This window comes from Cervus canadensis, chromosome 22, assembly GCF_019320065.1.
Source record: "Cervus canadensis isolate Bull #8, Minnesota chromosome 22, ASM1932006v1, whole genome shotgun sequence".
Classification (NCBI taxonomy): domain Eukaryota; kingdom Metazoa; phylum Chordata; class Mammalia; order Artiodactyla; family Cervidae; genus Cervus; species Cervus canadensis.
The window spans coordinates 20497491-20510205 of NC_057407.1; the positions used below are offsets into that span (position 1 = coordinate 20497491).

General features: G+C 49.4%; 1 protein-coding gene across 3 annotated transcripts in view; it reads left to right on the top strand.

Moving 5' to 3' along the window:
• The first annotated feature begins 3275 nt into the window (after nt 1-3275).
• PTPRG (protein tyrosine phosphatase receptor type G) overlaps nt 3276-12715 on the top strand; it is a 749569-nt gene continuing 740129 nt past the window's right edge. The window contains exon 1 of one of the 3 annotated variants that reach the window (XM_043441944.1): nt 3276-4051. In XM_043441944.1, the coding sequence (XP_043297879.1) occupies nt 3967-4051 (85 nt within the window). In that variant the 5' untranslated portion in view covers nt 3276-3966. The remainder of the gene's footprint in view (nt 4052-12715) is intronic. The other 2 variants (XM_043441943.1, XM_043441946.1) reach the window with 2 other exon arrangements.

The following is a 12715-nucleotide window of genomic DNA, read 5'->3' on the forward strand; positions in this document are numbered from 1 at the left end:
ATTTTCATTTCTCTAGGAGGTGGGTCAAAAAATATCTTGCTGTGATTTATGTCAAAGGGTATTCCTGCCTATGTTTTCCTGTAGGTTTATATATAGTGTTTTACATTCAGGTCTTTGATCCATTTTGAGTTTATTTTTGTGTTTGGTGTTAGGGAGTGTTCTAATTTCATGCTTTTACATGCAGCTGTCTAGTTTTCCCAGCACCACTTATTGAAGATTCTGTCTTCTCTTTATTGTCCTGTTGGTTTTAAAGAGGTAAGATGTTACATTGTTAGGGGGCCATGTGGCTGGGACCGGAATGCAGCTTCTAGCTGAGACATACTTCTAACCAACAGCTATTAGAGCAAGAAAATAGGGACCTCTAAACAACTCAAGTCATAAAATGAAAGCAAGAAACTGAAATCTGTCAATAATGTGAATGAGTTTCGAAGAGGATCCTGAACTCCAGAAGAGAACCCCTGGCCAACATCTTGATTTCAGCCTAGGGAGACCTGGAACAGAGGCACCCAGTTAGGCTGTGGCCAAGCTTCTGATCTACAGAGCTGTGAGATAATAAACGGATACAAGATTGTTTTAAGCCACTATGTTGGGGAATAATTTATTACCAAAACTAGCACCTTCTGTCTGCAGCCTTATTTTCACATGGGGTAGATAAGCACTCCCAGGGCTGTTCACACCTTTGTTGGCACTCACAGGCTCCTTCACACCAACCACCCTGGAGTGCTCTCTGTATGATGCAGCCCCTGACATCACCTGGGGCGAGGGGGTCGTAACCAGCAGGTGAGAGCATTGTCGGGTCCACTGCCTGTCATTTTGTGCTGCTAGCACTTGACAGAATGTCTGGAGTGTACAAACTGTTCTGTAATTGGTTGTAGAATGAATGAAAAGGCTTCTCATGTGGTATGCCTGTAACATTGTATTTTATTATGGAAACTGATGGGGCCTGGGTTGTGGGTGGGTGCTTCCAAGAGCAGTTTCTGGTATACTTCAGCCTAGGGCCACCATAGTCATCAGCCCAGACCTAATTAAATGTTAATTTTGATTGTGGGCCTTCTATATTTTAAGGGTAGTGCTAATTCACTCTCCAAACCCATGGGAAGTTTTCCCTACTCTGAAGTCATTTCTCCTCATCCCACATTTCAGTGTCTTCTCAAACCATCATTTCTTTGCCTTTCACGTCTATGGAGGCAGACAGACCTGAATATCTTAGCTTTGCTTCTCACTGGCTGGGGATCTGTTATTTTACGCCTCTGTGCATGGTTCCTTGTCTACAATGGGGAGAATAATTCTTACAGCTCTAAGAACTGTTGTAGGGTTTCGAGGGAGTGAATCCTTACTTTGGAAGGTCCACACACGTCATGGGCCTCCTCTTTTTGTTCATGGCTGTGTCCCCAGTGGCCCCTTCCCTTCCTCAACAATTGCTCAATGAATTTATAGAATGAACAATTTAGAGAAATAATTTAGCACAGTACCTAGTAGATGGTACGCATTCCACAACCAGCAGTTTTTATTATGTTATTTTGCAGAGGAAACTCACTTGGGTATGTCTATCCAGGTCTTCTGTCCCGATTCAAATTCCAGAGATTTCCCCGTTTTATCACTCAGTTTTTAACGAGCTACTCAAGACACGCAGGGGTCCTATGCACCTCTCTGAAAGCTCCTACTGACCAGTGGACAGCCCTTAAATACAACACCCCCAAGAAAACTGAACCTCTCTGAGCATTTATGGGGGAGTCAGGATTCGAACAAAAGCAGGAAGGGCCAAATGCCAAAGCAAACAAACGACTCATTCTCCACCCTGGGGGAGAGTGTTCACCCCCGTTTTGCTAAAGATAGAGCGCGGGCCCTCCCCGGGAACTTCCTGGCTTTTATTAGTTCGTAATCCCAAATGTAACTTTTCAAAGGTTTTTCTTTTGGAAGTGTGGGTGTGAAAGTGCTTCCCTAATAACATCTTGCGGGAGGCTCTCGAACATCTGTACTTTTGAAAACCTAGCATCCGGTTGGGCTGTTTGGGTGGGTGGGGGACCCTGCGGGGTGGGATGAAGCAGCAGGGGCAAGTTAACAAGTCTAGATGGCGTTTAAACAGAGGCAGAAAAATTAGGCAAAAATTACAAATGGCTAATTACTTTGGCTCAGTTACACGTTTAATCAAAAGCCTGCCTCCCCCACTTTTAGCACTGGCGTTAAGAGGGGAAAATAGGGCGCTTAGAAGTCTAAGCGATAAAGATCTTTCTCTCCACGAACTAAGGGACGAAACTCATTACAGATAAGCCCTGTACTCCCATTTCCCTCGCAAGCCTCTCCACGATTGCTAAAGAGGTTGCCGCTCCCCGCGTAGCTGCCAGGAAATCGGTCCAGCCCCGCGGCGCAGCTTTCACCCAGCCGGGGGTAAGAGGCGCACTTCCTGCGTCCTCCCCGCCACCAGGCTGGAGTGCGGGAACCTTCCCTCCTCCCGTGGGGCGGCGAGTTGGGAAAACTCGGCCACTGATCAGCCGTGGCGTGGGGAAAGGGGGCGTGGGGCTCGAAAAGGCTGGATCTTGCAAGCCTAGGATCGGTATTCCTCCCCTCCCCCACCCCTCCCCAGCCGGGAACAAGGCCAATGGAAGCCCGAAAAGGAAAAAAAAAAAAAATTAAATTGCAAAGTGGAGCCGGAGTGCAAAGGCCGCTCGGCTTTGTTTCCTGGCGGGGGAATTCGTCGGGCTGGGGGCGCGAGCAGGGAGAGCAGGGGGCAAGCAGGGCGCGCCCCGCCGTGGCGCGGCCAGGGCGAAGAAACCCAGCATGAAACCTTGCCGCCCTATAAAAGCAGCCGGCCGCCCCTTCCTCTCCTCAAACCCGAGCCGGTCCTCCCAAGTCTCACCATCCGCGAGCAACGCAGACGAGGGCGGGGGGAGACCGAGTCAAGCCCGCTCAAAGAGTGGCGTCTTTAAGAGCTCGAAGGACGGGAAACAGGCAAAGACGCCGGCCCGCGAAGGCAGTCGCCCTCCTCCCTCTCTCCGAGACCCGACCAGAGCGGGTCCCCAGTCCCGAAACTGCCCCTGCCGGCTCAGCAGCGCGCGGGGAGAACATAGCTGTGGGAAGCCCGAGAGGCGGGAGCCCCGCGCTGCAGCTTTAAGAGCTCGGGGCGCGCGCGCCCGCGACCGGCAGCCCGGCTGCGCGTCCCCGCCGCCGCCGCGCGCCCACTGCTCGCGCGCCGCCGCGCGTCCCCTGCTCGCTCGCTCGCCGGCTTTAAAGTCTCTGCCAGGATCCATGCTCACATGTTACTTCCTGTATGGAGGCATGGCTAGTTTGCAGCCCCGCGCTCCCCGATCCTCCCCAGCTCGCGCCAGAGCCACAACTTTCAGGAGCATGGACTGAAGGCGCCCTCGCCCCTGCGCCCCTCTGAGATCCTTTGTGTTTTCCTCGGTTTCCTCCGGCTGTTCTATTTTGGGGGCTCTTCGCTCTCCCCTCGCCTCTACCCTCCCCTTCCCCGCTTGCAAACATGCCTCCTTCCTTCCCGGGGCCCTGGAAGGAGCTGCCTGCCTGAAGCCCGGAGACGCCGCGCCGCCCTCAGCCCCGCCGCAGCCCGCCGGCTCTCGGGCTCCGCTGCCGACTCAAGTTGGGGATCTTCGGCTACTCGCCGCCGTCGCCGGCGGTCTCTGCCTGCCCGGGGCTCCGGGCATCGCCGCCGCCCGCCGACTCCTCGCCCTGCCCGCTCGACTCGCTCCTTTTTGAACATAAAGCAGCCTTTCTCCGCCGAGGATCGTCCCCAGCGTGGCTCCGCGTTCTCGGCCACTTTTTGAGATTTTCCGGGGGGCGCTCGGCGGCTTCCCGGATTCCAGGGGGGACTCGGGCCGCCGAGCGCGGGGGCCCCGTAGAGCAGGCGAGCAGGCGAAGAGCCGGGGCTTAGCGGAGGCTCACACCGAGGCAAGAACTTATTCAACAAGTTTACCCCCCCTGCTTTCCTCTTTTCGATGTGCGTTTTCGGACATGCGGAGGTTACTGGAACCGTGTTGGTGGATTTTGTTCCTGAAAATCACCAGTTCCGTGCTCCATTATGTCGTGTGCTTCCCCGGTGAGTGCTGACCGCCGAGGGGACGCGGCCCTGGCCAGCGCGCAAGGGGGAAGCTGAGTTGCCGCCGGGGCATGGAGCTCAGGCGCCCGTCCCGGGGACCCCGGAGAGGGTTAAGTGGGGGTCGAGCAGCCGGGGAGGAAAGAGGGATCCGCTCCGCTGACTCTAGCGGCGTAATTTAGGGAGGCTCGTGATTGGGAAGGGTGGAAGCAAAGAGCTGGCCGGGGAGAGGAACGGTGGCCGCAGGGGTCTATCTCTCGCTCGGCTTTGGGGGCCTGGGGGAGCCGGAGTCGGGAGAAAAGACTCGTTCGCTGCTCCGCCGCTGTGCAGGAGAGCTAGAGCTCTGAGGCTGTTGGGGAGAGTGGGGCCATGGGGAGGATGCCTCTGTGGGTTTGGGGGGATGCTTCTCTGGGTTTGGGGGGGGGCCCTGGGTGCGTTCTCCGCTCAGGAGAGGATTGAAGGAGCTCAGAAGGCGGGATTGGATTTGTTGCTCCGCGACTCTTTGGAGGGGCTGATGTTCGGGGAGTGGAAGCTGGAGGCTGGCCGTGGAGGATTGGGGATGTCGGGAGCAGCCTGCGTTCGGGTCTCGGGGGTCAGGGACGACCTCAGCTCGGGGCTGGGGCGCGGGCTGCGCTTCGGTGCTGGCGCGAGGGAACCTTTCTGGCGCGGGGACCTGGGCGCGGTGGGAGAGCAGGGAGCAGGAGGTTTAGGGAGATCCGTGACTCCTCATCCCGGGCCCGCGGCCCCCTTTGCTTGGCTGGGCTGCTCGGGTTGGGGCGTGGGGGTGGGGGGCGGGTCGGCGGCTGGGTTGCTGTTCGCGCCCGGGCGGATTTTTTTCTGTCTCGAGCCCTGCCTCGCGCGCTGCCTACCTGCGTCTTTGCCTTTTTGCAGGCTGTTTGCAGCTGGCGGACCCACACCCGCACCTTTCTGGTGGGGTTAAGACAGGAACACTGTTGACCATTGATGAAGATAATAAATCACCACACGCAGGGTGTGCGGCTCGGCGATCCTCCACTTCCAGCCCTCCATCGGCCGACCCGCCGCCTTCTTTCTGCTAGGGGAGGGCAGAGGCCAGCTGCCTCCCTCTTCCCTCTTGCAGCCCCCTTTACACAAGGCTGCAGCCCTGAGCTCCCTTGAATCTGTCCGACCCCCTCTCCCCGGTGGAGGCCACGTCCCCTCTCCTAGTCGGGGAAGGGGTGGGAAGAAGGGGACCATTCATATTTAATCCTTTGCTCTCCTAAGGACAGGGAAGCCCCCGTTTTTATTTGCCTTCTCATCCACCAGCTCCTGGATATTCGGAGGTGGGGGTTATCCAGAAAAAAGGAACGTGCCCCCCCCCCATGTTTGGGCCCCCCCCCCCCCGGTTACAGCCGCCTGTCCCCTGGTGGCCCGAGCGCAGATTTTGGTGCAACGGGTCCCCCAGCTGCGTCCTGCGCCCTGGAGCAGGGTGCGGGCGCTCTTGCTTGCTCTCGGGGATTGGCAGCGAGGGTCCCCTTTGCAGGCAAGTGGGTGCCTCGAGGGGCAGAGAGGCAGAGCGCGGTCTTTTCTTCGGCACCCCGCTTTTCCCTCTGCGCATCCTCCTGTCCCTGGAACCGCACAGAACAACTGCCACAGTCCTGAATCCCAGCTCGGATGCGGAGCCAGGACGAGTGTCCACACTCGACCCGAGGCCTGGGTTTGTCCACCAGGCTCCTGCCTCCACAGGGGGCTGGCGGCGGTTTTGACATTTACTCCTAAACATTCCCTCCACCACTCCTCAGTATTTGTGTTAACCATGTGCCCCTTCTAGACTCTTCTTTGCCGTGGACTTGCCGGCAGAGTGGGCTCAGACGCACACACACTGGGGTTTAGCTTTGTAAGGGTCACGCTTTAATGGGGGCAGCGGGAAGCAGCCAGAGAGCAGCCTTGCGAAATACAAGGAATTTCTGATTCCACTTCTGGCGTTCACCTTACACTCGGGTGTACAGTCAGTGGGTCAGCCGGGATTTTTCTTTTTCCTGATGTCTGAGGAAGCCTAAAATCCAAAATGGGACCGCCAGTGATGCCTCCTGCTTCGGGCTGGGATAGTTTTCATCTTCCACGTTTCCTACGCATGCCCTCGCTGCGAGGTAAACAAAGAGCCCATTCCGTAGTCCGGGAGCCAAAGGGTGTCTAAAAGGGAAAGGGCAGCGGTGCCCGGGGAAGGAGGGCTGTGGTTTGGAAGAGTGCCGCCGGAGAGGGTGCAGCGGCAGGCTTTGCAACCAAAGTTAAAATGTCAGAGCCTGAGACGTCGGCTTTCGGTTTTCCGAAAGTGTCGCGACGCCGCTGGACCTCAGGGGGCGCCCCCGAGCCACTTGTCAGGCTCCCGCCACCTCCGCCCGTCGGACTCGGCCGCCTCGGTGCGGTTGGGGCCGTGGTGGGAATGGGGATGGGGCGCTCGGCTGGGTCTAGAGGCTCCGCAGCTGTAGATGCGCCCGGGAGCGGAGACGCGGTCTCAGCTCCTCCCGGCTGCTCCTTGGGGCTCTAAACCGCCCAGGAGCGGTGGGGACCTGAGTTCGCCTTGGGACGCCCCCCTCAAACCTGGAAAGCGTTTAGTCTGGTTGGTACCAGGGATAAAGATGCTTCTGCTTAGGGTTAGGGTCCTCCTTGTGACATCTTAACCAAAATCCCTTGTTATTTTGGCTTCCCTCTCAGAATCGCGCTAACTTTTCTGATAACGTTTTGTTCTCAGCTCCTGTTCAGGATACAGGGTAGGTGTAATTTGGAAGCGTTTTGGAAACATCGTCCTGGCGTGAGTTTTCCTCCAGAGGATGGGAAACAGTGGCTTTTAGTTTCTCAACAACGGTGTGGCAGCCATGGGACCCACATCACCCTTAGTGTTTCCAGTGATGTTTCCCACTTTGCAGAGCATAAGGGTTATCTACATGGTGTAGTGCATAGTATCTTGTTTTCTGACATCTTAAAAAAATACTCATAGGGAAAATTTTATGAAAATGGAGAAACTTAATGGGCCCCTGAGAATCCTCTGTCCAACTGTAACAATTACAACTCAGTTTTTGCTCTTCCATTACCCACCTCCCCAATACCCCATTATTTTAAAGCAAATCTCATCCATAGTTCATTTAGGCATTTGGTATATATCTCTAATCATGGGAATTTAAGTGCATCTTACAGCATATACATTGTTACTTGAAAGGGTTAACATTTTGTGTATTTTATATTCTTAAGCTTTCAGAAGAAACTTACAATTTCTTTTAAGTTGATTTCTCTTTCCATCCTCAGAAATGCTTCTCTATGATTCTGGCATGTTTTGTAGGATATTTACATCTAGGAGGTTGATACTGGAAATGTTTTAGATGGATAAGCTCTGCTGTGTACCTTGATGTGTCAGACTCAGAGGATCTGTGATTGATGTCCCAAGAGTCTCCCTCTGAGCTGACTCTTGGTATATTTGCATGTACATGCTTTGGTCCTGGTGGCCATCCTTCATGGCCTTATTAGAAACATGCAGAAGTAATGTTTGTAAGTCAGCAGTCTTGCTCTTGAGGGATGGAGTGAAAAATCATGCACCTCCAACTCCTTTCCCAAAGTATGTGGTTTGAAAGTGAAAGATCTTTGTCCAGCCTTGAAACTGGGTCCCTTTGATGCAGTGATGGAATGGAATAAAATCTTTGCTGTTTCCTTGTAAACAGTGTTCATGTCACAGAGTTGATTAAGTTAGAATATTAGTACAAATAGACATGACAGAAAGAAGTAGGGAAGTTGCTCTTGGAAGCAGAATGGTTATTGGGAAGGCTGGCTGAAATGAGAAAAAGAACTAACCAATTGTGAAGCTCTGGGTAACTCCCCTTAATTATGGGCCCATTTTCACAGAGTAAAAGATAATGTTTACATGAGGCAGTACAGGGAATGCTGATCATTTAACATAGCAAAATAAAACAAAAACTCTTTCTGATTTCATCTATTTCTATTCTGAAAAACTCCCAAGTTTATGTGGTATAATCAGTTACATATCAGTGCACTAATTGAAATGAAGCCTCTCGCCTCTCATGAAAGAGCATTTAAGATGCCCCAGAGCAATTGCTGTTAGGGATCTCCTACTTCCTTACCCTTCCTCCTCATTTTCCTAGAAACTTCTTAACCAAAAGGACAATCTGGACACGTCAGCCAGACCTAGGGTGAGGAAAGAAATTAAACATTGCTGGTGCTTTGTTGTTTTCCTATTTCCTTTTATGGTGAAATTAAAAAAGAAAACCTGAATACATTCAACATTTTAGTTACAGCATGCAGGACAATGCAGTGTCATTTTTAAGCAGGATAAAGTTGTAATAGGGGTGTGTTTTCTGAGTTGCAAAACTGAAAAAAACTGTGATTAACACTTATATCCTAGGGCATATCTTTCATAGAGTCACATTTCAAAAATCAGTTTATGGTAGAAATTCACAGCATCTGAAGTTATCTCAGAAGGGCTTGATCCCCCACCCTCCCCCCAGTATAGGCCTTGCTATGCTTCGGTTATAGATTGAACATTATTAGGTGATGTGTGGTAATGACCTGAAACTTCACTTTTGATTGTCTGTGTAGAGAATAAAAGGACTGTGTATCCCACAATATAAAGGAAGCCAAGAAAATGTGCCTGCCTCCACTTTCAGTTCTCCCCTCTAAGCTTGATTTAGGCAAAGCTAGTAACTATGCAGGGAGGGCCTCGGGAAAATGAGACTGTTCTTCTGAGAGGAGCCTGCCCCCCACAGGCAGTGAGAGCTGCTTGAGGAATTCTGCGGCTGTTGCAGAACCAGAATGAGGCACTGGAACCAGAATGAGGTTGCCTGGGCACACATTAGGCCCTCAGTAAGTAATCCCAAATGATTAAATGATCTGATACCTTTGTTTGCCTGAGAAATGGAGGTGACTCTTTTGCTTGGTATAAGACCCAGGCCCAGAACTATGGCAGTGTTCTGTGCCCTCAGAAGATCAGATGCACATGTGAAAAAAAGTTACCTGTTACAGACTGCTTTGACTCTTATATTTTTTAGTTTCCATGGAGGTGAGCACACATCCTTCTACTCTATCATCTTGAACCATTCTTATTTATGTGCAGTTGTAACCTAAAAATCACTTGAAAAATCATATATATTTTAAATACCCTGTTTACTTCTCCCTGCTTTCTTCCTACAATTCCTTTTTCTTTAAAATTTTCAAGACCAAGGATTTGTTTATGTCTTAAAGAAAAAGGTCTGAAGGTAATGTAGGTGGATTTCATTTTCAAAATGAAATGTGATGACCGAAATATAGAACAGGTAAATTTGTGGTTTTTCTCCTCTGATGAAAAGGGTGGTGAGGTTTATCAGTGACGGATGTGCAAGATTGCTTGAGGTAGCTAGAGGGCTCCGTGTGCAAGTCTCCTCCTGTAGGGACACCTCTAATCGGAAAGGCCATTTCCTTGGTATCATTCATAGCAAAATGTTTGGTATTTTGACAGAAAAAAAAAATCTGTGGGAGTTGGCTTGTCCGGCCTATGGCAGGCTTGGAATTTTTTAGGACTACATACAGCACTTGATATGACTACTTTAAAAAACATTGTGAAAAGTGTTTTTAGGGCTGGTTAGGGGAGTGCCAGTCAGCTCACCAGGTTTTAGATGTGCCTGATTTCTCTTTTCGAAGCCCTCTTAACTGAATTGGGTAGTGTTCGTGCTGTACTACCCACCCCAGTATTCTTGGGCTTCCCTTGTGGCTTAGCTGGTAAAGAATCTGCCTGCAATGTGGGAGACCTGGGTTCTATCCCTGGGTTGGGAAGATCCCCTGGAGAAGGGAAAGGCTACCCTCTCCAGTATTCTGGCCTGGAAAATTCCATACACAGACTGTACAGTCCATGGGATTGCAAAGAGTTAGACCCAACTGAGCAACTTTCACTTTCCCTTTCATTTGCCTGCTGTACTTGGGGTGGACGATGGTCGGCAACTTCCACATTGAAAGAGAATCACTGTGCTGTTTTATCTGCTTATGGAAAGGAGAAATCTCAGTTCATTTGCTTAGTTGTGTCCGACTCTTTGCAACCCATGGACTGCAGCATGCCAGGCATCCCTGTCCATCACCCGACTCCCAGATCTTGCTCAAACTCGTGTCCATGGAGTTGGTGATGCCATCCAACCATCTCATCCTCTGTCATCCTCTTCTCCTCCTACCTTCAATTTTTCCCAGCATCAGGATCTTTTCCAATGAGTTGGCTCGTCATATCAGGTAGTTAAAGTATTGGAGCTTCAGCATCAGTCCTTCCGATGACTATTCAGGACTGATTTCCTTTAGAATGGACTGGTTGGATCTCCTTGCAGTCCAAGGGACTCTCAAGAGTCTTCTCCAACACCACAGTTCCAAAGTATCAATTGTTTGGTGCTCAGCTTTCTTTATGGTTCGATTCTCACATCCATATGTGACTCCTGGAAAACCATAGCCTTGACCAGAGGGACCTTTGTTGGCAAAGTAATGTCTCTGCTTTTTAATATGCTGTCTAGGTTGGTCATAACTTTTCTTCCAAGGAGCAAGCATCTTTTAATTTCATGACTTCAGTCACCATCTGCATGATTTTGGAGCCCCCCCCAAAATAAAGTCTCTCACTGTTTCCATTGTTTCCCCATCTATTTGCCATGAAGTGATGGGACCAGGTGCCATGATCTTAGCTTTGAATGTTGTTAATACTGTTTCTTTCCTTTCTAAATCAGGTAGCTGTGGAAAGTTGTTTAAAATATATCGGAATATCATCTCAAGACAGTTGGGCTCTGCCATTACTGCCTGTACTGCTTTAGACGAGTTACTTAATCTCTCTGTACCTTGCTTCCCCCCCACCACCCCCTCTCTGCAAAATGGCATCGTGAAAGGACCTTGACTTCCAAGGTCTTCATGAAGCTTGGAATGAGCATGCCTGCCAAAGGACTTAGCTCTGTGCATGGTGAACAGTAAGTGCTCAATAAAGTAACCATGTTTATTTTTTGTGTATTGAAGAGAGTTGAGTAGGAGTATGCATAAAGGAGAAAATTGAACTAAAAAAAGACAACTGTATATAAAAACAAAACCTTTTTCAAAAAATTTATATGAACTTGCTTGATAGGTTTTGTGCCTGGATTTGCTCTTGAGGGCAAGCTAGGCTGGCATGGGGACATTTCATGTATACTTAGTAAAATGGTTACATTTTGAGGTTTAAAGAAATGAGACAGCCTCTGTGAAGTGTGCGATACCTCCTTGCTCCCATCTCAAAGGAGGTCTGTTCTTTCCCTGCTTAAAGATGAGAAATGATATCCGCAGGCTTAAAATATACCATGCGAATCTTCCAGGTCCTTGTGTGGTGTTACCCATTGTAGAAAGTGTTGCTTGGTCTTGCACCCAGGAATGCCCATCCCCCCCCCTTAAGGCCTCTGTACTGTGTGGTAATTAAGGAGGATGATCTACCTGTGACTCTCATTTCTGGATTTTAGTTGTGTGCTACTACTGGGAAGCAAGCAGTAGTCTTTGGGTGTTGCTTTTATTTTGTACTTGACAACTTGAACACATCATGCCCTTGTCTCCATATCTTCAGACCTGCAGCGTATACAAGAGAGAAGCATGCACTGTGTGTGCAAAACTCCTGCCCTCTAATCAGGTTTTTTCAGACAAATCAGCATGATGGTTTTCTGACCAAACAACAGAATACAATTTAAACTACTCAACTTAGCTATTTCGGGGCTGCAGCAAAGTGACACAGTTGGCTGCTGAAATTTAGCAACTAAGAAAGAAGCAATGAAAGCATAGTTCATGGAATATGTAACACTTCCATATGAGAAAATAGAACAACTGGTCTTATTTTTGGGTCTGTGATACTGTTTTCTTGAGGAGGAGGAAACAGGTTGCCAACTGATACTGCAGTGGGTATACTTTTGAGGAATTCATAAGAGTTATTAGATGAATCTAAGAGGTATTTGATTTCTGACACCATTGCAGCCACATGAATTTCACAGTGTACTTAAATCAGATAAATTCATCAGTGTAGAATAATTTGGACAGGAGACATAGCTGTTAGCCATTTACCAAATATAAAAGCATAATCCAGATTAATGAGGAAATATCATTGACTTTTCAAGAGTCAAGTTAGTCCTGAGTCATCAAAAGGATTTATTTTCAAAGCAATAGTTATTTATAACAAATGAGTTCTGTTCTTTTTCTTTTTTTAAGTATCACTTTTCCTGAAGTGTTTAGATTAAATGAATGTGGAGGTTAAGAGCTGGCCATGGCCTTGGCTATGTCACCGGTTAGCTGGCATGTCACTATGCCACTGGGCAAATGCCTCAACATCCTGTTGAAGTGGGGTTGGGTGGTAGTGGGGATCTGTGAGTCCCAGTTATACACACCTCTTATTCAGGAGCTATACCAGGACCTCAGAGGTCCAGGTTGAAATTCTATGTTAATTCTAGGTTATGTTGCTATGTTGAGAAAATGGCCTCATTTTTTTAATCTCTAAAGTGGGGACATTGGTTATAACAGCCCACACTCACCAAGCACTTGCCATAATCTTGCTGCTGTGTGTGAGTTTTTTATATTCCTTTAATCCCTTCTGGAAAGAAACCATGAATATCCTCACTTAAGGATGAGGAAACTGAAACCAAAAGGAAGTTGTTGCTTGTTCAAGGTCACCTTTGTTCTTAGTGAGGGTAGCCAAAATGT